Source organism: Channa argus, chromosome 19 (genome assembly GCF_033026475.1).
Source record: "Channa argus isolate prfri chromosome 19, Channa argus male v1.0, whole genome shotgun sequence".
Lineage (NCBI taxonomy): Eukaryota > Metazoa > Chordata > Actinopteri > Anabantiformes > Channidae > Channa > Channa argus.
This window is the reverse complement of record NC_090215.1, coordinates 1,427,309-1,454,945: the sequence shown is the minus strand read 5'-3', so window position 1 is coordinate 1,454,945 and position 27,637 is coordinate 1,427,309. Positions and strand designations below refer to the sequence as shown.

Below are 27,637 nucleotides of genomic sequence, written 5' to 3'. Positions count from 1 at the left end.
TCTCTCTATCTTTCTCTTATATTATTGGTTTATTGACTTGACACATACTTACTCTATGATCAATTGCTGAAAATTGAAATTAGCTCCAATTTTGAATCCTTCTACATTTTCTACTGCCGAAATTGTTTTGGCCCTAAAGCCGCTCTTCATCTTCTAGTTCCTGTGTAACTAACAATATCTGAATCCCGGCTGTTTGTAGTTGTCCTTGTGACCACTACGGCACTTGAGAAAGAAAAGCTCTCCTGAGAGGATGCAGATGAGGGAGCAACTCCTTCCTTGCATTTGAACTTGGGATGGTATTCAGTGCTTTTCACAAATGACCTTCAGTGACTTTGTTTTCAACCAAGCTTGAGTGTCTCGGGATTTGATTGCAAGCAAATAACATGACCTGATGTAATGTGGTCAACAACACGGTGAATGTAAGAAATAAGAGAAGAGATTAGGGAAGAATATGTTGTTAAGGTTTGGTTATGTTTCCTAAAATACTGAAGACGTTCTGTTCACATCGTTTTCTCACTTCACCCGGTCTCCTACCTGCTTGACAGGAGGGGGTTTGGAGAGCAATGGGGGTAAAAATGAAGTGCTTTAACCAGAAATTTCCTAGACTGAAATTAGAAAGCAGTGAAAGCGCACACTGAATTAATTTATAATGCATATACACACAAAACATTCACCCCACCACCCCTCACCCCCACCTTAGTCATTCTACTTCAAGTCATTCTGACATTAGCACACAGCCTACTTAGCTTCCTGTGTTTTAGTTGTTGAAGGGGATACTGCTGTGGCATGGTGGTTATGGTGATGGTGGACGGGATAGTGGGTGGTGTGTGTGTGTGTGTGTGTGTGTGTGTGTGTGTGTGTGTGTGTGTGGGTGGGTGGGTGGATGGGTGGGGGGCTCTTTTATACAAGTGTGGGTTTTTGATTCTGTGCCATATTCTCTGAAGCTGAAAAACAGCCCCATCAGTAATTCATTTCATATGGATGTGCTCTGATGTGGCAACTGCTTTAGTCTCACTCTGTGTGGTGCTTTGCTATAGGCACTTTGTATTCAGGTTCTGTCTTATGCTTTTCTTTTGACTTATTCAGTGAAAGCTATTTAACAGGAGGAAGAAGGCTGGTGCTAATTTAAATGTTCACTTATTGGTATTTCTAGCAAATAAGGAACATAAAAAAAAAAAAAAAAATCACTCAGACTATCAGCTTTAAGATGTCTGTCAAAACACAGGTCTCTGTCAAAGCCTGCCGTTTGACATTTTTGACCTGGGCTGTGTGGCTGTCGGAGCTGAGCTGTCATGTCCCATCTCAGGTGCCGCTCTGCTATAGAGTAACAGAAGGATTGTGGGATTCCTCACAAACTCTGACAATAAACACAAACAGGAAGGAGGAAACAGTCTGAGCGTTTAAGTGAGTAATTCCCCTTAAAGTCACGGAAAAAAAGAGCCCAAAATAATTTGTCTGTATGCAGAGTGAGAGCCTCTCCTCTAGTTCTTTCTGTGTGGTTGCCTATTAGCGCCTAATTGAGAGAGTCCTGGGATAAGCTGTGGAAGAATGGAAGTACTGTCCAAGCTGTGGCACGGTCCCAGCAGAGGGAAAGGGGGGTGGGGCGAGGGAGGGCATAAATTCACCCCCCTTTTTACCCTCACCGTTTCCGTCCTTTTTCTAGATGCGAACGAAAGGCCGCCGAACTGCATTTTTAATTAGTTTGATAAGCCAGGCAAAATTGTTTGCGGTTTTCCTTAATCTCTCCTCTCAGCTCTGCCACGTCTTTGTTCCATTTCCCCGACAGCTTGTTCACTTACTTTCTGTTTGACGTTCATTTGTAGCAACTGCAAAACACGCTGGCACAGAATACTCAGACAGATGTTAGCGATGAAATATTTATCCCATAAATTGTATCCTGGATTCCTCACTTGCCTTGTGAGCTTAGCCCACATGTCTATTATTAATGATGAGCGGGTATTTTTTGTCGGCTTTGTTGATTTGTAAAATAGCTGTATGAGTGCTTTTCAGATGTGTATTTTTTTTATTTTTTCCGTGTAAGCATGTAGCAGATGATGTGTGATTAATAATGAGGAGCAGAAACAGCAAGCTCAGGTCTGTCTTCACCCGATGAATCTTCATCTGAAATCCATCTTTATCTGCTCTCCAATGGTGATGACTGGCCATTTAAAAATACTCAGGCTGTCTGTTGAGACGGGGCCAGGAGCGTTTGAGCCTGAGCCGGGATCAGGTTCCTCCCACTACTTTGACACATAAATAAAAGAGAATAATAATGCTCAGTGGCTGCCTGAGCAGCATGCTAATAGGGCTGAAACTGCCTTTTAACCAATGCACCATATCAAAAGGTGGAAAATATGATCCAGAGAGGCATCTAACAGTCCATGGAAAGCTGTAATCACACGCAACTGGGACTCACTCGGCACGTTTTATCTGCAGCTAAATAAAACCATTAGACTCCAGTGTCCATGTCTGTAGCAGCCATGTAAAGCGAATTTAGCACCCAAATTCAAACTCTCCAGATAACATCTGCGCCACGCACATAAATCCCACATGTTGTGTTGTGATGATGAGCAACCCTCAGACTTTTTCCACGAAGCACTGAAAACTCGGGCTGGTGGGAAATTCAGAGGCTGAGATTAATTGGCATGCAGGCAGAGTAACTGTCCACAGTCTGCCGATCACAGGGCCAGCCAAGCACGACAAGCATAGCCTATCTTCTACTTTTCATTAGGCCACGGACAGGGCCAGCCACAAGCTTTATGCTAAACAGGGTTGATACGGCTGTCTCAGTCTCCAAAAGACCTTTACACCGTCAAAACAAAACAACAGGATACATACCGACGAAACCAAACAATGTCAGGGAAAAAAGCAAAGGACAGTTCTTGCACAGAGTCTGTCATGCAAATAAAAGAAATGAACAACCGGCAGGGGAAATAAGAAGGAACTGTGGTATCACAAGTCGACTTGATATGAGGAATCAATGAATAACTGTCTGCGTATGATTAACTGGGTCCCCATTCTGGAAGTGTGCCTGCTCAATTTTCAAAATGTACATTTCATTTATCGGGATCCATTAACTAGGAGGTGTTGGCAGAATTATGATTTGTGGATGCAACACTGGTATGACACAAGTGCACAAGTATGAACTAGGCTGAGTTGTTTGTTGTATGTTCCAACCATGGCATGAAAACTAACAACAAACAAACAGCTCCACTGTGTGTGTGTGTGTGTGTGTGTGTGCGTGTGTGTGCGTGTGTGTGCATGATTATTCTGTGTCACCTTAAAAAAAAAAAATGCTGCTCTGCTCTCTTTTAAAATTCATATCAAAAGTGCATCTCCAGCAAATTGGTGTTTTAGTTCTACTGAATTCCATCTCTTAATGGCAAAGCTCTTCAAAAAGAAAAAACAACCATAAATTGTGTTTCAGATCACACTTCAAATTGAATTGTTAATAAACAGTCCTTCACAAACGTTGTCATGTAAAGTTTGGGTGATAAAAATATTCGGTGATAGTTCTGTGCTGCCTTTCTAAATAATGGCATGAATAGGTTTTTTCTTATGAGTTATGTAAAGTGCTGTAAACGGAAAACAACATGTTATATAATATTCCTGTAACCACGGTTATTGTACCTGGCAGTTCCCTTAAAAATCTAGACAACTAAGGTCAAATGTTTTCGGGGAAAAAATAGCTACAATCTTGCAGTTTCTGTTAACGTAATAAAAACATGTAATTTAACATAAATTGCAAGTGTTTTGTGTCTTGTATTCTGTTGATACAAACATTTCAATCTGAACACTCCCAGACAATATTTTTTAGCTAAAATCTGAAATCTTCATTAAAACATTCAGTTTTTGTGAATATAGTCCTATTAAACATTTTTATTTTTATTTTCTATGAGATGAGATGAGAGAAAAATGAAAGAGTGACTTAAGACATGAAATCAAATTGTTTATTAATTTTAACCAAAGTGCTTAAGTTACCTAGACTTAAATCACAGCAATGGGACCTATGGCTCTAATCTCTGTGTTCATGTGTTTCTTTGCTGGGTTTGTCATAATAATTGTCAATAATACAAATCTACACCAGGGTCATAGAGTTATGTCAGATTCAAACGTTGTCATCCCACAACATTAGATAATGAGGCTTCCTTAAGTGTCCTTTGGTGTCTCATATGCTACAGGTATGTAGCAACTGTGGCGCAGGAGGTAGAACAGTTGTCCACCAATCCCAGGGTTGTTGGCTTGATCCCTGGCTCTTCAGGTCACAAGACTCTTCAAGACGCTCGACCCCAACTTAGCTGCTCACAGTGAGTGTAGCCCGGCTGCAAACCAGCTCCCCCATCGGCGTGTGAGCGTGTGTGCTATTGTGAGTGCGAATGAATGAATGAGAAGCAGTGTGAAGTGCTTTGAGTACCAGCAGGTAGAAAAGCACAGACCATTTTCCATTTACAGGTAGGCATCAGTATTGGAAACTCCAGGACCACGCATAAGCTTAAGTTACAAGATAAATTCTATTTTTAAAAAAATGCTACAAACAGTGACAACCACACACGTATAGTAACCACGTACGCCACGTTGTGTGATCATCAATGTCTTGAACTAGGGTCGAAAATATAAAATAGTTGGGGTTTCCATTAAACTACACTGAAATCTCAGAGCATCAAACTGGGACGCTAAGCGTCAACATGTAACGCAAAGGTACCAGACTAAGCATTGCTTTCGATGCCTCGGTAATGAGAACAGGCTGGTGTTTGACCTGTTTTTAATAAATGTCACCACACATGGCCCTAATTTCCTTCTGTTGCAGCTGATCAAACTGTGCATGGTTGAGATCTTCAGTGAAGTCATGGCAGCTCAGATGGGTTTCAACAATATTGTCCACCGCATGTGCTAGAATGAAAAGTGAAAAGTTTCCTCCAGTGGGCTGGTGCGTTGTGTTTTGCACAGAAACAACAGACATCTATTGTAATGCAGGTTGCCGACAAACAACCGATCAAACGTGAGTAAAGGAGTTTCAGTTTTTGCATGGCTCTGCTATGGAGTCAGCACTGGGAGGGAACCCAATCAGATGGCTATACCCCCCCCCCTTGCTCTCCCCAACCATGTTTCTCTATATACTCTGAATGCACCAAAGGGAATTACCAAAGAGAATAGTACATTGTAGTCGCACATGACTGGCAACAACAAACTGACAACAAGACATCACCACCTCAGAATGAAAGTGGAAGAGAAAACAGGAATAGACACCGAGTCCTCTTGCTGTTTGAGTTGGTGCCTGCTCTTTATGCTGTGAGTAGGTCTCACACTTCTCAAGGACAAAAGAAAGACAAATGAGAATTTTTACCTACATTCAGGGTGTGTTTTCAGTGTTACTTTAACGATTGAATATTGTGGATTACATGTTAAAACAGCAAGATTTTTATTTCAGAAACGGACTCAACAGTTCGGTTTGTCTCATAAAATTACTGTTCACTCAAATACTTCAAAACTAACTGAAACAGTGATATAGGCTCATACTCTGATCTTCTCCTTACTGTACTCCTCTCTGTCATATGTGAAAAAAAACCATTCAAAAGGAGTGAACAGAGCATGTCACAGGGACTAAACAATAGTCTCCTCGCACGGTGAAGTGGACATGAGTGATTACAGTGCTAACCACCACCATGGTGACCTGGTTTATGGAAATCACCTATCCACTGAGTAGAGGCCTCCAGCTCATCATAGGGGAATTTTCCAGAGGCTCTTAGAGGCCAAGAGTAATATCAGCTGAGGACCAGGAGGAGAAAATGTCATCACCTCGTCTGGTTGCCTGGTCTGGTGTCTGTTCAGAAATCCTAATGTTTATGGTTTAGGAAGGTGGCGTGTGGCTGAAAGTGTTGCTGTCTGAAATGACACGATTAGGGCCCGAGCCCAAGAGTGGGGCTCAGGCCCTGAGGCTACCACAGGTTGTTGCTCTTTTTGTTTTGCTCAGTGTTGACATTAGTTGGACATGGGTGCGCAAGCATTTAGTACAGAGGGTGGGGGGTGGGAAAGCGACCCCTCCCTATGGAAATTACTAGATGTCCAATTTCTGTCGGAGAGTATTTTGCAGCCAGGCATGGGAAGCTGCATTCACAGCCACTGAGTGTTAATAATGTGCCAAACAATTATGTCACAGTCTTTGGCTTCCCATGTGAGAAAGTTACCCCCCCACCCCCCCACGCTGGGATACAGTATGCAAATGAGAGCAGGCTGAAGTCTTATGGAGCAGGGCCAGTCTACTGTTCTGAAGCTAAGTGAATGGCATCTATAAGCATTTGTTGGACGTGTGTGTGTGTGTGTGTGTGAAATAGAACAGTTTCCATGGGAAATGATTTAGGAATAATGGGGCCGAATTTGTTGTGGTTTTGGTGGTGATTGGTGGTTGTTGATCAGAAAGACCTGAATATATATAATATAAGACCAAGAATATGCTTTTGATTTTCCCAAGGTACAGAATCTAATCTATGTCAGCTACTGTTTGTGATTTTTACCTAATGGGTGTGTATGTTTCTTGGCCCTCAGAATAGTCGGAATAAATAATCCCTGTACTCCTGTCTACTCTCAGTGTCCCACTTCTTCTTAGTTAACCTCTTTCTCTGAATACACTCCTGAACTTCATTGTTCCACCACCAAGTCTCCTTGTCCACTTTCCTCTTTCCAGATGACACACTGAGTACCCTCCTACCTGTCTCCCTGATCACGTTAGCTGTAGAGGTCCAGTCATCTGGAAGCTACCTACTGACCACCCAGAGTCTGTGTCAGCTCCTCCCAGAAAACTACACAACATTCTTCCTTTTTCAACTTCCACCCCTTCATCCTCTGCTCTGCCTTAGTCCTCTTCATCTTCCTCACCACCAGAGTCATTGTACACACCACACTCTCCCCTACCAACACGTTGCAGTCCCTGATCTCTTTCGGGCTACAACATCGTGCAAATAAATAATGAGAACCATGCTGTTTGCTGACAAACACTAAAAATATTACAAGAACTTGCAGCCAGTTTAGTGTGGGAACTCTTTGGCCATTGATGTTTCCTGTTCCTTTTGGTGAGAACACAGGTTAAAACCAGCACAACAAAGGCAAATTCCTGGAACGAGCATCGTTAAAAAACACAGATTTTTTTTCCTTCTCAACAACACCCTTCATAAATTACTGGCATTATTTGCACTGCACAAACAATGGCTGGTAAGAGATTGTAAAATTATGATGGGGTCAAAGCGTCCTCTGTGCTCTATAAATTATGCGTCTGTTGCATGTTTAATCACATGAGGCACAAGGATGGTGAACAAACCCTGGCCTGACCTTCTCATAATTAAAATGCAAAGGAACCTGTTGCCTGTCTGCTGCAGTGATTGGACGTGACGTGGTGCCTCTCGGTTATACTTTTACCAAAGCTCAGATGTATCAAGAGCAAAAATGAAACATTACATTACATGAAAATAGATTCAACACCTCCTTTTCAGCCTCATGATAAAACGTCAAAGTATAAAAATCACCAAAAAGTGGAGATATTTCATGTTCGCTCTATAGTTCAGCATTTTTCCAAGCTGTGGTACCGAAAGGCCACTTGAGTCCCAGAGGGAAGCTACTACCATTATCCTCAATGTCAATCCAGGGTTAGGAAACCTTTTAACATTCTTAAGTGTCGTCTCAGATGCATTATCAGCATGCAACAGGGCCGTCCACAGCCTGAATCATTTATATTTTACTACAGGAGCCTTTGACCCAAACCATAAGCTGGCAAAACAACAATCGCTTTCGTAATTAGAGGACAGATGTCCTTTTCTGCAGAGAGCAGCAATTAATCTATGAAATATGCCAGATACAATAACATGTCAGTAAAAAAAGGAAAAGTGTGTGCCCCTTCTGCTTGTTCACAGATTCTATCATTTATTTCGCTCCGTGTGGCTGTAAAGAGACTTGCGTGTGTAGTAACCTTCAGTAAAGCAAATAAACTGTTGACATCGTTCGGCAAAAATTACCTTCACACGTGAATTTATATGACAAGTATAAGTGACAGTGCACTAAACACGGATATTTCCCACTGTATAATAAATGCTTACATTAATCTTTTCACCTTATTTTCACCACATGTTCATACTGTCACACACCAGGCAGATCGACCCACCGCCTCCAACACCTGCAGCAACGTTTTTATCTCCCCTCTTCCTTCGTCACATGCTACAGTATTCCTATACACTCTTTACTTATTCTGTCGATAATTAATTAGTGTGACCAAAAATTAATTAGGGTCTGGTCCAAAGAACGCAGCTGTGCATTGAAAAATTAATTTCTGAGATAGGGGTGGAGAGAGGAGGATTAATATTCTGTATGATAGCTCCTGTTCATTTGTAGCCTTAGGTTATAATGAGAGCTGATGTAAATATCAAACGCATAAAACCTGATGATTGGCTTAACATGGATAAAAAGAAAGCACACAGTCATTTTACAACACTGACTCTTCACTAGCTGATAATAAGATCAAGACGTCTTTGTGTGCTTTGGCTGCCAGTGATCTGCGCCCAGCAGTAATGCATTACTAACACGTTTTTATCTGTTGGTATAAGATTATGAGTTGACTAATTCTAAAAAAGTATTTGTTGAGATTGATATTTCGGTCTAGACCTAAACAGTGAATTGCTTGACAAACAGTGTCATCCACAGAGTCATGCTGCTTGTATTTCCTCTTCAAAATATGCAAATCGGGTTCTTTAAAACTCTAAACTGCCTATAGATCCAAATATAATTGTTCATATGCTTTACCACAGATATAGACTTGCCAGCTTCGGTGCTTTTTGCACAGTACCTGCCAGACCTGAGCCCTTTCCGCTCTGCACATGAATAACATACTGAAGCATATTAAAGTGAATCAGTGGGAGGAACTGCTTTAATAACTTATTTTCTGGATTTCTAAGACAGAGATGAAGTGGACCAATAAAGACTCAAAAAGCAAAAAGTAATACAAGCAGTGTGGTGTGGCCTCTTCATTTCATACAATAAGTACTATTTGAACATGGTGGAATGCATGCCAGCGCAGGTTTGAAGTGAAAATATTCACAAAGTGTGAAATTAAAATACATCTTGTCACGAGGCTATCGCCATCTCTCTGCTGCTGTCTTTCTTCTTCTCTACCAGGCATAACACACAGTCAGGAGACAGTTGTCATGGTGATTAATGCAAATGTACACTGTTAACCTGTGGAAGAGAAGACTTTTCAAAGCATCTCAGACCTTGACTCCGACTAATAAGTGTCTCTGCTTTCTCCCTCTACAGCATAATGGTAGGCGAAATTGAAAATCATACCAGCCTTTATAAAGCTTGACACCTTTCTGAGATTCTGTAAATGAAATTCCTTTTGTGTCGATTGAGAAATAGCCTGTGTGGTTTGAGGAAAACACTTGGCGTTGTCAGACAGTTGGGCTGAAAACAGTCTTTCAGAGGAAATGAGTGAGAGTGCGGTTTCTTTGGTCATTGCACTGATGATGACGCGTTGCCACATAGCAACAAGTAGATTAGAATGACATCCAGTGTCATGGCAGTACCATCACGACTAGGATCATTAGTGTACATAAACCACAAAGAATTGCATCTCTAGCAATGTGACCCACCAAGAATGCCTTAATGGGAATGGGAAAGGGCAGGGACAAAACATCATTACACCAGGGACCATTATAAGGGAATGTGCACTTGCCTGTCCTCACCTTTTTCTGACCGCTTGACCCCGGACTCGAGAGGCTAACGGTGTATTTTGGTCTGTCCTCCTGAGTGCCCTGCTGCTGTCTGCCAGAGTGACACAAGCCAGAGACTCGCAGAGTGAATCTAATTACAGAGACAATTATGATTGTGACCCAGTTTGACCCGGATTTGTTTTCAAATGGACTCATTTACCTTGAGCTCGGGAGATGCATCTTCTGAGGACTGAGTGTCCGTCTATAACGGTAGTCATACATGTGCTAGATGTACTGTGCTTTATCTTCTGTTTTTTCATTCTCACATAAAGCTTTTATTCTGAATGATAATTGTTCATTTATGTACACACATTTCCTTTTAAATCAAAAATCCAAAACAAGCTGTAACTTTTTTTAAGCAAAATTACTGAATTTACTCATTCAACTATACATATACATTGAACTCAGTGCTATCTTTCGAAAGCACAAGGGGCTGCATTGGTGGGCACATGCTGTTTTATACTGCACTGTGGTTTATTACTCTGTGATGGAGGATTTTACAACTTAATCTCCTAGAAATGTGAGCTTGAATGTATTTGATTAGCTAGTCCTGCATAACACTGCATTGCATTCTAGGACCTGCTGTACTGTAAAAACTGCAACTTTTACATTGTTTTACATTCTGAAACAGAAACGTGTAAACATTTCACGTTGTCATGCATTGGAGTCAAATATCAATTTTGTTGGATATCGAGTTTTATAATAGTCATCTGTACATACTCCCCAAACTAGCTCCAGAGGAAGCAAGCTGAAAATCTGTGAAATTGCTCTTTTAGTCCACAATAAATGTAAAAAAGAATTTATTCAAACAGAAAGTGAGAAAATTCTGTTAAGTTATTGTCTTTAGTAGGGGAATATAGCAAAATAAATTGCAGTGTTTATCCTACTGAAATCATTTTTTCTTAATAAATGTTTAAAATAAGGTCACTGTAAATTGATATTGTGGATAAAATCAGATACTTCTTTATTAATTTCATTGTTAAATGTCAAGTAGGTTGCTTAGTTAACTCAGCAAAGGATGTTATTTAAAAACATTTTAGTTTAATCTGGATATTACATGTAATATGCTTTTAATCAAGTTTAATGTTTTTTTTTTTTTCTTGTATTAAAAAATCACTTGGTCGAAACCAAAGTGACTCTTCGGAGTCTGAGGTTCTTGATCATAATGAAGAAAGGTCTGCACTTCATGCACCATCCTGCTCTGTTCTTAACATAATCCCTTAAACCTAAAGGGGTAATTTAAAGGAATAAAGATGCTGAACTTGTACTAGCTCCAGGTGAAGCAGGTAGCAACTGTAACATCATTGCTGCTAAAGTTAAATAATACAAAAAAAAATAAAATAATACATCTAATTTAACCAACCAAGACTTTCAGTTGGATAATACACTGAGTTTAGCTTTTGTCAACTTTTGAGTATAACTGGAAGTAAAAATATTGAATTGTTGTAAAATAAAAACACTTTTTAACTGAACAACTTAAGAAAGTAGATAAGATCTTGACTCAAAACTTGTCAAAGTCAAGCCAACAGTTTTGTCAGATCCCCAGTAATCTAACAGCGTATCAGTGGGCTGTATATTTTTTCAAGCTCTCTGAACACTGTCTTGTCCTGTGTGGTAATTCACGTGAAAACATTCTCTTCATAAGCTAAATAATCTAATACGATCTTTTGAGACATTGCTTTTATTTTATTACTTAATAAAGAAGTGACATTGTAGATGATGCGTAGTTTCATCAGGACAGTGATGACAGTTGTTTAAAGACTATATCATGAATTTATTAGAAAGTCAGAACTCATTAGCGAAGTTACACCTCAGCAGGCTGAACCAAACAACCACATGAATGACTTACCAAGAATTCCTTCCCATGGGTTTAGACCCCCAGGGGCCCATATATGCACTGTTTGTCAATTAGTTTCTGTTAAGTTAAAGCGCTGCACCTTTAATCTACCTTTCCCAGATGTTTAAGGTAGTACAGTCACCCAACCGCCACTTCATGAATTGATGTAGGACGTTATGCTAAGAAAATAACATTATACCACTGCCATTTTAAAGGATAATTGTTGGGCTATTCTTTAAAACATATTGAATCAAATGCTCTGAGTCACAATGAGATCACAATGAGATCTCATGCATGAGTCGTTCACTCTCACTCTCTGTTCCTGTCTCTGTTCGAATGGAAAGGTTTGTCTCTGCGGCGCTGTGAGTCATTGACAGCACCTTTCTACTAAAGGGTACATTTTAAAGTATATCCGCAAAAGATTGTGCATATAGTAGCTTTAAATTAGAAAACGATATCCTTTAAACTCATCCATGTGAGGTGTAAATAAAGTTGGGTTCAACTCTAACTCTAAGTACTTCAGGCTCCATAGGTAAAACTAATCCAGCTAACGTGTCAGTTATTATTTTACCATTCTATACTCCAAGAAAAGATCAGCTAACTAATAATACAGTAAATTCAGTCAGTATATAAATACATGTATTCTTAAATACTTTTTTTACTCCTTTTTTCTTTTTTTTTTTTTTAGATCAGTAAGGTTTGGCCTAGACGGTGACAATGCCCAGAGCAGAGCTGCTTTTGAAAAAATATTTGTAGACTTCTTGAAGTCTACTCCTTCTGCTGAGAACTTATCACAATCACCCTTGCTGCTTAGCATTGCACGCCAACATGTTTGCTGGTTCACTGGGAGGTCATGCTCAATGACATCATCTGGTGGATGTTTCCTGCTAACCCGCCCACTGGCTACTTCAACATGTCATCCAGAAATTCTTTGTTTCACCCCCAGATAAAACGATCACTCTCTAAGAATTGCATGTCTATTTTCAAAAGAACGGATGCTCTTGCTGTTTGAGTCAAGAATTAATCTGTGTCGAAAGGCAGAAAAAGCTGGTGCTTATCTAATTTGTGGGCTTTAAATATGCAACAAAACAGAGGAGAAAAAAAAAACTTGCAAACTTTGTGGGCAACGCTCTTAGATTCTCTCTCATTTCTTCTGCTAATTGCAACATGGTAATTAGATGCAGAATCTGGGCATTTGTTTAAGGAAATATGCATTATTCAATGGACAGCAGGAAAGCGGTAGTTCTGGTGATACTTGCATTGTTGATGACAACAGTGACAGTGAGGACTGGAGTGGAAACGACAACGCTGAAGAGGGAGACAGCATCAGTGATAATGATGGGGATGGGGATGATTATTACACGGTGGTGGCAACTGCAGATGTGCTGCTCCCAAGCCAACAACATAAAGGAGGGTCAGTGACCTCCGATTTCAGTTCTATTTCCCCTACACGCTAAGTCCTAATAGACTCCATTAACAGAACCAGAAGGAGAGAGAGAGAGAGAGAGAGAGAGAAAGACCTGACGTTGGAGCTTTCAGAGCAAAGTCTGCATATGCGATGACTTGCAGGCTGGCTGGCTGAATGAACCAGGCCCAGAGTCTGATAACCTCCTCTTTCCTTATTATTTCCCCTCATTTAACTCACTGTGTGCCTCTATCACCGTCCATTTTCTCGGGTCTCGGCCGAGGCAATCACTCCTGCAGCACGTCTATTATTTCACAGCAATTTTGGATAATGATTTATTTTACTATCCACAACTGGACGTCCGTCTGCTTGAAAGGCAATGATAAAATAGTAATCCCTTCGCAATTATGTAGTGAGAGGTAGTCCCGTTTATTGAGATTCACTGAAACAGCTGCTGTGGACAAAGGGAAGCATTGAAAAGATATGAATAACATCATGCTCAGTGTTTCCAGCTCAGTACATCACATGAAATTATACATGTCTTTGTAATATGAAATACTGTGTAAATACATAGCATAACTATTTGATCCGTAATTAAAGGGGTGTAAATAATAATGGAGATTAGTCGTCTTAACAAACAAATATAGGACGAGTTCATGTCAGTTTATTATAGTCTATATTAGGTACTAGTCAAGTACAGAGGTATGGACAGTAAAAAACATATCAAGGAATAAAAATGAACCCACTGTGTAGAATTTTTCTTTGGGTTTCTATTTATGGGTTACAGTGGGTTACATGCACCTTTCGTTTTTTTTGGCTGAAAAGTTGCCTAAGTCGTTGTAATTTGAAGAAGATAGGGCAAAAGTAAATGTTGAGCTACTTTGGTGACACTTTTAAACAAAACACAGACTCTTACACAAAGACAGGTTTACAGGTTTAAAAAGTTTTACAGCGTGACATCAATTTCATATTGAGAGGAGACAGACCGTAGAAGTGGAACCGATGCTCTGTACTTCAGTTTGTTCTCAAGGCTGTGTGAAGATGACAATGATCTACACCATGGGACCTATGTAAATACAGCCACTTTGATTAGGAAGTGGCCTAGCTGTACACATTTCCCTTACACTATCAGAACGGCCTATTGATGCCTAATAAGAACGCATGTTCAGTTTTTCCTCTGCCACCTTTAGTGATAATGGTATATGTAACAACCTAGCGTAGCTCCTGTTAGCTGTCACTCGGCAGTTCCCGAGCAGCCGGGAAGCCAGTCCGGCTGGGTGACGGTTCGTAAGAGATCTAATGCTAAACAGACGCCCGAGGTTCACCACCAGTCGGTTCACGTTTCTAATCGATTTTCCCCACTACATTCTTGTGTAGTCTGGACTTTATTATGTAAAGTGCCTTGAGATGACTTTGTTGTAAATTTGTTGTTTTAGATCTTAGTGCTGCATTTGAAACCATTGATCACAACATTTTATTACAGAGAGTGGAACATAAAATTGGGATTAAAGGAACTGCACTAAGTTGGTTTAAATCTTATCTGTCTGATAGATTTCAATTTGTTCATGTTAATGATGAATCCTCCATGCACACAAAGGTTAGCTATGGAGTTCCACAAGGCTCTGTGTTAGGACCAATACTTTTTACTTTATATGTGTCTCGTTTAGGCAACATTATTAGAAAACACAATTTCCACTGCTATGCTGATGATACCCAGCTATATTTATCTATGGAACCAGATGAAAAAAATCAGTTAATCAAGCTTCAAGCCTACAAGACATAAAGGCCTGGATGTCCCACAATTTTTACATCTACACTCAGACAAAACTGAAGTCATAGTATTTGGGCCCTAAAATCTCAGAAATATGATGTCCAACCATATTGTTACGATGGCATAAGTCTGGACTCCAGTGCTACTGCAAGGAACCTTGGAGTTATTTTTGACCAGGATTTGTCCTTTAACTCACATATAAAACAAATCTCTATAACAGCCTTCTTCCACCTATGGAACATTGCCAAAATTAGGAGCATCCTGTCTCAAAGTGATGCCGAAAAACTGGTCCATGCATTTGTTATTTCTAGGTTGGACTACTGTAATTCCCTACTTTCAGGATGCCCCAGTAACTCCCTAAAGAGCCTGCAATTAATCCAAAATGCTGCAGCAAGAGAGCAGACTGGAACTAGCAAGAGAGATCATATTTCACCTTCACTAGCTTCTCTCCATTGGCTTCCCATTAAATCTAGAATAGAATTTAAAACCCTGCTTCTTACATATAAAACTCTGAACGGCCAGGCTCCATCATATATAGAAGACCTCATAGCACCATATCATCCCAGTAGACCACTTCGATCTCAGAATGCAGGCCTACTTGTGGTTCCCAGAATTTCCAAAGGTAGAATGGGAGGTAGAGCCTTTAGGTATCAAGCTCCTCTCCTGTGGAACCAGCTCCCAGTTCAGATTCGGGAAGCAGACACCCTCTCTACTTTTAAGTCTAGGCTTAAAACCTTCCGCTTTAATAAAGCTTATAGTTAGTTATAGTTATGCTGCTATAGGCTTAAACTGCTGGGGGACCCACACACCAATACACTGAGCTCCTTTCCTCCTCTTGACCCTCTCTCCTTTCCTCTCACCCCACAATTGTCACCACTGTGTGACATTAACTATGTGTGTTTTCTCCCATAGTTGTCCTTCTCTTTCTCTGTCTCCCTCTCTCTGTCCCTTTCTGCAGGTGTCCCCGGCTTTTCCAGTATGCAGCTACTGGTCCTACCAACCGGCCCCATGTTTTGTTCTTGCTTTTTTCACTTTTTTCCTTTCTACTCAACACTTTCCACTTTCCACTCACCCCAACCGGTCAAGGCAGTTGGCCGCCCACCCTGAGCCTGGTTCTGCTGGAGGTTTCTTCCGTTAAAGGGAGTTTTTCCTCTCCACTGTTGCCTAGGGCTTAATAAAGGGGGAATTGTTGGGTTCTCTCCATAGATCTTTAAAGTTTTAACTTTATTCTGTAAAGTGCCTTGAGATGAGTTTGTTGTGAATTGGAGCTATATAAATAAAGTTGAATTGAATTGAATTGAATTAAACCAAAAACCCGAAAATTTTTGATTACTTAAAACTATTAAACCTTTAGTCTGTAGCAATAAAAAACCAAGTGAAATGATGTGATGCTTAAGGGAACTGTACTTCTGTACTTTTCTTAATGTAAAAGTTAGAGTTATAAAGCATCAAAAATCAAGTTGAACCCAGCTCATCACCCTTCAATAATCCATACAGTCCCTTTGCAGTTTAGTCCAGTGGATGCCAACTATGAGATCAGGGCTTCATTCACAACAAGTCATGAGGTGTTCATGCCAATTTCAATTGAGTTTTATAACCTTTACTGTTTGTAAAATGTTGGATACATTTAATTCCTTGATCCCAAATAATTATTTAAATGAATCATCTGGAAGTATAGAGTGCAGTGGGTCATTTTGAAAGCTTAATCTGTTTCTTTTCATTTGTGTTAACTTACATAAAAAAATAACTAACAACTAATGACTATAAAATACATGTAGTGAAGTAAAAATAAATATACTTTCCCTATATTGTGGTGGAGAAGAAATAGAAAGTAGCATAAAATACTCCAAGTACATGTAACTTTGGTGCTACAAGTTAACAGAAGTGCAGTACTCAGATACAATGCTTTATTTGATGCTCTCGCTGAAATTCATTTCTGCGTCACATGGCCACTCCAACAAAGAGCAACAACACTTTTCACCCTGTTCCTGTGACACCATAAGAAGATATGTACCATGTAAATGTGATGGATTGCTTTCGGTAATCTACTGAGTTCCAGTATCAACGTGGGAAAGCGTATGGAAAGCATGCACTCTGGATTTATGTAAGGAAGTGTGCCATCTTAGTGTCACATTTACAAAACTTTATCCGTGGTGGTCCACTTCACAGGAGAAGGATTTGAGGCAGCTGCATGGAACAATCAGATGCAGTATGAGTAGAGGATCTGAGCCTCCAGGATTTTCTTTATGAGCAGGTCAAGTGAGTAGTTTGGGCTTAGAAGGGTTCTACCTCTATCCATTATGTGTCAGAGCTAGATCTGAACTTGACTAATCGAGTGGGCCAGCAGTTTTGAGAGATCAAGGCGCTGCAGCATTTGAGGCAAAAACAACATTTTTCCCCACTCCAAAGCTGGGAGGTTCTCCGGAGCAAGCTTAATTACCAACTGCAGGCACAGCTTCATTTATAAACCACAGGGCTTTTACTGGAAATCAGAGGAGCTAATAAGTTCCCTGCCAATTCTAGGTCATCACCATAAGCAGGGGAGCAGAGAAGTAGAAGTCTTTTTTTTTTTTTTTTCTTATTTTCTTGTTAGTTTGTAACTTCAAGTTGGGCTCTTTGGTTTATCCACTCGTGTTTTGTAACATTATCTGTGTCAAGTATAGTAATCATCTAACAAATGTATAAAAGTGGCTCCCTAATTAAATGCCATCGGCTGTAGAAGATGGAGATAAATTATTTATACAGCTTTGATGAGAAGTAGCTGGCTCTGAGAGTGAGCAGCCAGTCGCTTTTGGAATTAAAACCACTGCAGTGAGATTTTACAGAAACTTTTCTAGGGGGTGTTTAGGGAGAAGTTAAATCTGAATATTTGCCTCTGGGAGTGAGGTGAGTCAGATTTCTGTGTTTAGCAACCCGTTTCTCCAAAGATGTAATTTGCTCATTTGAGAGAGAGATTTTCCTGTTGATATTTACAAGTTAGTAACATGTGAGGCCATTTGTAACTTCCAGCGGCAGCAGCAGCAGCAGCAGCAGCAGCAGCAGCAGCAGCAGCAGCAGCAGCAGCAGCAGCAGCAGCAGCGAGTACAACGTTCTAATGCACAAATGGCTTTCAAAACAGTCATGTTTCAAATTCCTTTTTAAGTGACAAATTCCAAATGTCACATAAGAAACCCCTGGTGGTTACACCCCGGCCCTAATCTAATTTTGTCCGTTTTACTGGAGGGCAGAAACGGCAGACATTCATCCACAACAAGCTGAAAACCTCCCACAGGCTGCCAAAGCTTTCCCAGTGACTTCAAAAGAATTAACAAATGAGACAAAGGAAGCCAAAGTGAGATAAGAATTTCTTATTATTCCAATAAAAAATACATTCATACAGAAATATAACAATTTTGCAAAACAATTTCAAATAAAAATTTCATAAAGCATAAACATAACAATTTTACAAAAGTTGTATTTTTTTTTTTCTTCTTATACAAAGATTCAGTTGAGAACAAAGCTGTGTGTGTTTTTGTGTGACGGAAAGTTGGGGATAGCAGGATGAAAAGAAGATGATGGAAAAGCATGAAAGAGGGAGCAGACATGAGGCTAAATCAAGGCTCAATTACCACTTAAACAGTATTGGCTGCCATTTGCACAGAATGGATGTTCCTTCTCTTTGCCCACAAAAGGCACTGCCAGCACTCCCAAATCTATTGCAGCAAGCACTTTCAAGTTTGTACTCATCCAGTCTCTTTTGCCCACTGATCTGAAATCCATAACTCGGAGCATGCTGCAACATCAAATTCCTGTAGCAAGGTCACTGGATGTGGAGCGGGTGGCGACAAGTCGAATCCCTACAATTATTTTTAGCAGTTTCCACCTCCCAATACGAATGTTTAAGTGGGGATTCTGCTTGGAGATTTCCACGTGCACCTTCAACGCTTTATCCCCCGGGTTCCTGGGCTTTTCATAATACGGTTGAAGCTTGGCTAAAACAACACTCCCCAGACAGGTCAATAACCAACCTACACAGTCAGCAGTCTGTGACAGATTCCATGCCAACAAAGCCTTTAGCAATTAATTACTGAGAGGCAGTACACGGCGAGGCCTGTCCAACTGCAGCCTGTTAATTACAATAAATCTTTAGCATTTTTTCCTTCAGTCACACTTGCAGGAACTTAAGGACTGGGAGTTGGGGGCAGAGAGAAGAGTAGCATTCCTGATGCTAGTGGTGGAGGAGAGACCCTAAGAAAATTAGCAGCACTGTCTAAAACTATGATAGCAACATTTGTTACTGTAGTCTGATGATTTTGTACCTCAGGGCAGCATGTGACAGACTGGAATACATACTACACAGTAGTTAACATCTTTAATCAGTGAGTTTAAGTGCTCCAGACATACACTTATTTACACATTCTGACTCAATGTGATAATATACATGAACTAAACTTGTTTTTGGACTCAAAAACAGAAATTATTTACTAAACATTTACATTTTTAACAACAAAATTAACCATCGGACAACGGTCAAAGAAAGAGCTGCAAGGTCATTTTTTTTTTTTTTTAAATTGAGCCTGGATCAAGCTTGTCAAACCCCCCATACAACAACTGTGACTTCCCAAGCACAAGGGGGAGAAAGGGAGCTAAACCACCGCTAGCACAGGGCTAAGTCACTTGCATAAGGCACCATTTAGGTCAACAGTGCATTATTAGATAGAAAAAAATAAAAGAAAATAAAAAAAGGTACAAAAAATCAAATTAGTCCTCAAGGCATAGGATGAATGAGAAAAGTAGCAAGCAGTGGTGAGATCTCCAGCCCGATGAAGGAAAGTGATGAAAAAAAAAATAAAAATCATCAAGGCTTTATGTACAATATTGTAACATTTAACTGTTCGCATTTTAGCTGCACTTTTATTGAATCTATTTGCAGTCCTGATTACAGTGGAAACAGGAAATGAACAAACCCTAGAACCATGCAACACCTGTCTATGATACTGAAGTTATAGTATAGTTGTGTTATACCTCTAAGCACACAGCTTATACAATTCCACTACAAATGAGCTTTGTAGCTTGTAAAAAAATAATAAACCAGGCTACATAACACATTGCACATTTAGTAGCTGCACCAAAAACACCAAAATAAGCTCCTGTCATACAGTGACCAGTGGGGAGAGGGAGGGAGCGGTTTGTCCCTGGGTTACAAACCAACAGGTGACACATCAACCCTCTTTCTCTCTGCCTAAACCTAAGGTCTTAAAAGTGTCAGAGGACCCACCCCCCCCCCCTCACCCCCACTGTTTGGGTGCCAGGCAGACAGACAGGAACTTCCTCCCTGCCTCATCCTTACACTGCCACCAGGGAAACACTAGTGGAATGTTTCCCCCAGAAACCCATTCAGTCGACAGCAACATTGGTACCAGCCCCGCACCATCCGCCAATCTGTCTCTTCTTTCAAATATCCTCCTCGTCTTCTCCTCTTTCCAGGGGACCAGTAAGCCAATCTCAGACATTCACAGTGCACACATGCTTACTTCAGACAGTTTGTAAAGTACCAGTGTATCTGCTGTCCGGGAGCTGCCCCCAAAACATCATGCACCATACATACAAATCATTCACTCTTTATGTTCATCTGTATTCGATTTTATCTTTTGTTTTTGTGTTGTAAGTCCTTCTCAGAATTAATTAAAAATAATCTTCCCAATCCGCGATTTTGTCCTCGTTGCAACAGATAACCTTCAGAGCGCCTTTTTCCAAAGAGAGGTCCCGGAGGCACTGGGTTTCAGTATGGTGCAAATCGGCATGCTTTGGCTGGAACACACTCCCACCACTCCGCTCTGGGACAGTTCAACCAAGAGGCTGGTCGGGAGAAGACATTTGTTTTTTTTTTTTTGTTTTTTTCCTTTTCCTCTTAAGAAACCACTTCGTTTGCTTGGTTGGTGCTTGTCCCTGCTCTAGATGTGTCTCTTCATGTGAAGAGCCAGATGGTCAGACCTGGAGAAACATCTGGGGACAGAGGGGGAGCAGGAAATCAATATAATGTCACAAAGTTTTTGAGCTAGAAGCAGAGTGATATTTTTGAAATAATGAAGGGAGAGAACTTTAATAGCATTTATGTACATTTATGAACTAAAACCAAGTAAGTTAATAAAATTGTCTTTATGTTTATTGTGCCATAAAAATGTGAAAATGATGCATGAGCTACGAGTCTTGTCATTATGAAACTGTTCAGCAACAAATCAGCTATAAACCAGACATCTGTGACTTAAAAGTTTTGTAATTCAGAAGGGTTTTGTTTGCCAGTGGTCTCCCCCTAGAACTGTCACAGGTATTAGCACTTTGCTGACGCCAAACCAGACTTTTTACAAACATTTAGGAGAAGGAAAAAATGATTGAATTTCTTTTTAGCTACCCAGTTGGATTAGATTTGATGATGCTCAAGAGTTTCTTTTTTATTTTTTTACAGTTTCATTTTACCATTTACTTTTAAACCTTTCTGCTAATAGAACTTGCAAAAAAAAAATTAAATAAATGAAAAAGATGATTGAAATTCATCAATTGAAATTATTTTTTATCTCTACTGCAAGAGCAAAGCTAAATATTGTAATGTAGTTTGAAGCTATAGAATCTTTTCATTTCTCAGTTTAGTTTTTTTTTTAAATCAACCAACATTAGTGTGTACACACTAGTATAATCTTGGCCAATATAATGTTTCAGTCTATTTATCTGTCTGGCTGTAATTTTGAGCTTTAAAAAAATTGCCTGAGGGTTTAGTCTTTACAAACGACATCACCTTTTAAGCGGCGTCTGCAAAGTCTTCATGTCATATCAACAAACATGCTTATGGTGAATGCATGCTTTAGTCATTTGTGAAAGAAACAGATGCAAGTAGTTTGGAGGTATATGACTCACCTGTCACAGTGACTGCATTTGAATGGCTTTGCCCCAGTGTGCTTCCTGAAGTGTCTGGTCAACTCGTCGCTTCGTGCAAAACGCCACTCACAGCCCTCCCACGAACACCTGTATGGTTTCTCACCTGTGGAACAAAGAACGAGCTGATTAACGGAGATTGCGTTTGGATACAAACACACAACTCATGCACAGACAGTGACTTGGTCAGCTCTGCCTCGTTGTTATTTAAACACTGATATCAATCACCACCCTAGGGGACAGGCGGGATCACACAGGTACCGACAGGCCAGTCGAAACTCAACATTCCACTGAACCTGTTCTTACGTAACCCTACAACATGCTAAGAACAGCAAGGCAGCAAAACTAAGAAACACTCATGTGGCCGTTCAGAGGCCACGGAGTGACCCCTGGCTCCCCGCCCATTCACCCTTTCCCATGGTGAAACTCAATCTGTTTTGAAGTCTTTTATCTCCCTTGTGAAACCCCTCCCCCCCTCCCTCTCTTACTCACTCACTGACTCCGTCACATTCCAGATAGATTAGGTCACAGTTTAGGTATCCAGCCATGCAGAGCTAATACTCACAGCGCTCCAGCTGAAGACATCATGCAATGTGGGCCTTTAATTACATTACACAATGGATGGACAATTCCATTATGGTGGAAGACTGAATTAATAGCACTTTCGGCCTTCACTCACTGAAAACTAAAGTATTTTTGGGTTTTATTCTCGTTTAAAGCAGCTGCTCTGCCGAACAACTGTCAACCATTCTCATCACTGTTTTGCAAATTACACATGGCCACAATTTAGACAGCTTCTGTTCCAACATGTGTTTGAACTCACCTGTATGAGTGCGCTGGTGTGCTTTAAGGTGGGAGCTCTTTGTGTAAACCTTCCGACAGCCATTGAATTGACACCTGTGTACTCGCCTCCTGCCGTCCGGAGACGCGTCACTGCAGATGAGTCCGGTCTTTTCCGAACTCTTCGCCACTCCGCTGTTCCTGATCTTGGCCGGCAAGTGCATCCCGGCATGACTAGCAACCCAGCCGTTTGTCCCGCTGACAGGCTCAGAGTTGGCCTCAGGAGAGGATGGAGGGGTGCTAATGATGGAGGGGCTAAAAGGTCCAGAGCTAACTAAGACAGAGCCTAGAGGGTTGGAAGTAAAGCTGTGCATGGGCGAGAGCTCCTCAGAACTGTCTGAAGCCTCACTGCTGGCATCTGAATTCACACTATTGGTGTCCAAGATTTGACTGTCCTGATTGTCCTCCTCGTGGGCCGGGGGCAGCTTTGGGTCAGACTCAGCCTTGGATTTATCCCCGCAGGCCAAGATCAGCTTGCTCCACAGGTCCTCCTGGCTGTCGAACTTGAGGTCGGATGTAGAGACATAAGGCTCGCTCTGTAGGTAGCGCTCCAACTCCAAGCATGTCTGGAGGAATGAAAGTAGACAGTAAGAATGAATAAAGTGCAACGGCATGCATACAGAGCAGAGCTTCTGTGAGGGGGAATCCTTTTAAATGATGCATGTGCACAGTCCCCAAAATGCCTCATGCGGTGGAATATTTGTTAAAGGGTTACAGCAGGACATTTTTAGCTCTCCGTGCATTTATTTTTACTGTGAACACATTACAGCTGCAACAAATATGGATTAGTCAGTTGTAAGGAAATGAATTATTTAGTCTCTTTTCAGACAGAAAGGCCAACTGCTCTACTTCAGCAGTTTGCTCTTCACCATTTATTGAAGCTTCATGTAACATGATTGACTGATTGATTGACTGATTCCAAATTTACTGGGTTTACTTGACCGAGCTCAGACCCCCTCATCTCAAACACCATGTACCAGCCAGCTCGGCCTCATGTGATTCTCTCCGCTCTCCCTGCACCTGAGTGCAGCCTAACAATAAATGTGCATTGTCATTCAAGCAGTTCAATGACTCACTGAACAAATTTAGAGTCCTTTTAAGGAAGCCACTCAACTTCTCCCTCCAAGCTGAGCCATTCAGCTGCTTTTCCTCATGCGTAGCTCTCACATGCAATCACATCCTTCCTCAGTGTCAGCCACTCAAGTTGTAAAAGATACACTGACTCCAATATACTTCAGAGGCCATTAAAGTCGAAAAGCAAAAGGGGCTGTTCGTTAGAAAGTGCTCAGAGATCAGCTCTGACAAAGTTGATGCGCTAGAAATGTATCCTCGAGGCTTCTGCAGCACAGTATTCTCCAGCTGTGCTGGTTGTCTGTTCATGCAAGAAGGGATTGTACATGGCTGACATTTGATAGCGTCATGTCGGGGAGTCTATTCAAATCACAGCAGGAGGCAAATTGATGTTTTAACTACAATAAGGCTTATGGACTGGAAGAGACTGAAAATCTCTAAAACGGGCTAAGAAAATAAGAAGCTGAATTCTCATTCGGGCTTTGAAACAGCACCACAGACAGACTGAATCCCCTCATAACGAGACATTATATCCCCGTGAGCTGTTGCTGAGCAAACACTACAGCGGAGTTTGAATGACAGAAGTGAAAACGCACTTCCTGCAGCAGCCGCGGTCATTTCAGCAGCTCTCGTGCCCTACAAGCAGCGACAGAGCACGAGCAGCTCCTGCTGACTGCCCCCCTCTTGCAGAGCCTTCACTCCAGCTGTCACACTGACGCACCGATGCACGTCAGCCTGACAACAAACTTCACAGCGAAACTGAGAATGAAGTTAGCGAACGGCTCAGCGCCGTCTAGCATCTGTGTTTACACCCGGTACGATGCGATTCGTAAACGGGCACACTTGACTGCAGTGTAACGTTAATCTATTAAAGCAGAGAGACGCGAAGAACCTTCTCAGTTCCGCTTTGCTATACAACAGCAAACAGTGAGTTGAAAAGAGTTTAGAGGAGAGATATTCACCTGCTGCCAATACTCCTCCAGTGACGGTAAGGCGGAAAAATAGCCCGTGTCGTGAACTATTTGAAGTTCTTGAAAGATGCTGCACATGGGTAGAACATCCATTTTCCCCAGAGCTCGTTTAAAATAAGCCTAATAAGCTGCACTTAAATTACTTCTCAGGTAGAAAAACAACCAGTGCCAGGAGGAAGAGCGATCCCCTGCGATGCCAACGAAGAAGCGCTTGTTCTGAGAAGCAGCAGCAGCGTGTGAGAGAAAACGTCCGTCCGTCCGTCCGTTCGTTCGTCAAGTCCCCCCCCTCGCTTCTCCTCGCGCTTGCCTTTACACTATTTGCAAACACGTCGCGGTACTGGATGGGGAACAACTGCGCTCTGCAAACTTCCCTATTCAAACCTCGACGCCCGCCCCCCCGTCCTCCCCCTTCCTCACGGCACGACTACGCCTTCTTCGTGTAAGCCAATCAGAAGCGACAAGCGTAAGGGCTTGCAAATGATATCACAGCCGACCAATCGCGGGCAGCCTCTGACTTAATTTGGTTCATCCTCTGTTTTAATTGGTCTGTTTAACTCCGAATGGCTCGCCGCTGATTGGCTAGTTATTTATAGTCATGTATATAAGCGGCTGCTGTTCTCTCTCTGTCTCTCTCTCCTCTCTTCTCTGTGGTGTTTTCTGTTGGCTGTGTGTGTTTCGCCACAGATAGCGCTTGTGAGCCGAAGCAGTTCTGCTTCTCTGCTTTGGAAACCGTTTAGCTTTACGTGGGGAACTCAGCTTGCAACATTACTGTTAAGAGGATGAGTTCACCCAAAGCTGTAACCGTGTTGAAGGGCATGTGTTGACATCAGCCATTAAAAGTTCCAGTCAGTGAACACATATCTCGGGACACAGTGACTAATGCAAGGCTCGATGTTACTGTGCTATCAGCACATAGCGGTTTAGAGGAAACATTATTTCCACTTCACTTCTCTTCTCTGAATGAATTAAATATAGACATCTGCTCTTATTACTGAGGCTGAAAACTATAAGATCAAACTTTGTTCTATAGGAGAGCGTGGACATAAGTTATTCATTTAAAAGCTTTTCTACCTAATTTGCACTTTAAAGAGCATGTAGAAGATTTCATGTGCCTCAGAAGTTCCCTGAAGTAAAATCATTTGTTTTCCTCCACATTAGTTATTATGATACACGAAATATCCCGCACCCCTATTAACACTGAATAATTGCTAGGGACATATCAGACCAGAATAACCAGTCCAGGTGTGCCACTGTATTTTGGCACATTTTATCCAGTGGGTTGAGACAGTGGTCCCTGATCTACTGTCACCCACAGTAAGCAGTAGATTAGTCAATATGAGTATTTATTTATTTATTTTCTTTATTGAAGTGAATGTACTTGCCTAAAAATATACCCTACTACCAGCAGAAGTACCACCTGAAAATTATTACTCAAATCAAAGAGCCAAATGTATGTTATACAATGCACTTAAAGAATAAAGCTACAAGTAGGTTGCAAACAAACCAAAACTGAGCTGACAATTATGGTATGGTTTTTATAAAAATAAGATGAACCAATAACTGCTTATAGGCTAACCACCTGTCAGACCACAGAGTGTTTTAATCCGCTTCACCTTTACCAACAAAGACCTTTCACCCATATTTTTAATTAACCGCTGTACATGTTTTACTATATTTACCATTATGAGTATTGTTTAATATACATATTTTTGTTCTACTTTAACTGAAATGTAGATGATCCGCTTAGTCCTTTTACTTATTTTTACTTAAGATTTGAAGCGCTACCAGTAGTGGTGAATCTATTTTAGTCAATACTTGCACTTTTACATCAGTATTGAGTTTGTGTACTTCTCCAACCTCTGTACACAGTGTAACACATTTTGATGTAACATAAATCTGTACAAGTCTAGGCCAGATTTTCTTTTCCACAAATGTTCGAAAATGGAAATATGGCAAGGAAAACTAAAATTAAAGATAAAGATGAGTGTTTCTAAAGAAGATTGAGGTGATTATTTAAATCTGGTATATTCTACACCAGCTTTAAAGTGTAAGCTGTCTGTTTCTAAGTGGTACAGTGTACAAATAATAACAAATTAAATAATTAAATAATAACATATTTTAAAGAGTCGTCCACTGGTTACAGGAAAAAGTGAAAACAAAGATCCCTTCTATGTCCATACTATGACGTTAGGAACCACTAGATTACCACTGCCACTACATTAGAAAGTGAAAATATGTGACATCATACGAAAAGTTGGTAACTATTTGTGTTCAGAGCTTGTTTTTAGGGCAAAATGCAAGTGAAAGCCAAATTTGGATTCATACTAAAACAGAAACCGGGACACTATTTAAAGGTTAAGCTCCCAGTTTTACCCAGCTGTATTTCCTTATGAATGAGTCTTCATTGCATTTGTCTTTATCACACATTTGGCGCTGACACTAACGTCATCCCGTTTCATTCTTATCATTTCCCTTTTGAAGAAGTACTCGCGTGCCACCTCTTCCTGCAGCTATTACATAAGCGCTCACCGTGTAGTCGCACCACAACCTGGCACGCCATGGTCTGTGGAGATAAACAACATTGCTACACAGGAGCCACATTGTCTCCAGAGTGGCAGTATGTTTCTGTTGTCGGCTCAAGTAGACAACTGAGTGTTCTTTGTGCTCTCTCAGCTGTGAGGCCATATTTGTCACTCATAGCATCTGATTTAGTCATATGGTGATGGGATGCCTTGTGAAGCCCTGTAGCTCTGCAAAGGATTTCCAGTTCGCTTTTATGTTACTAATGGGGGCTATTCATTACGTCCCTCTAGGATTTATCGGATAGTCCTTTGAAGAGTAAAAACGCACTGAGTCCATGTTCATTTAGAAGAGCTGCTAAAACTTTTGTCAGCTCATGAAATGTAACAGAACGCAAGCTTAATTGTTACACAATAATATGTGCATACATTATTCATGCATTTTTGAAGTCGCCACGGCTTACACTGTATGTGTTTGATGAATAAAAGAGTACACCATTCCATCCCACTGGGGCATTAGTGGGCAGCTCTGTAGTAATCGCTTCCTTCAGAAGGCCTCTTAGAT

At 40.9% G+C, this 27,637-nt stretch overlaps 1 protein-coding gene across 1 annotated transcript; it reads right to left on the bottom strand.

Moving 5' to 3' along the window:
* Positions 1–18,094: 18,094 nt before the first annotated feature.
* On the bottom strand, positions 18,095–24,911 carry klf6a (Kruppel like factor 6a). The gene is made up of 4 exons (XM_067486366.1): positions 24,545–24,911; positions 22,495–23,077; positions 21,654–21,777; positions 18,095–20,747 (listed from the first exon to the last, which is right to left on the bottom strand). The coding sequence occupies exons 1-4, from the start codon at positions 24,644–24,646 to the stop codon at positions 20,696–20,698; spliced, it is 861 nt and encodes a 286-aa protein (XP_067342467.1). The 5' UTR covers positions 24,647–24,911; the 3' UTR covers positions 18,095–20,695.
* Between the last annotated feature and the right edge of the window lie 2,726 nt (positions 24,912–27,637).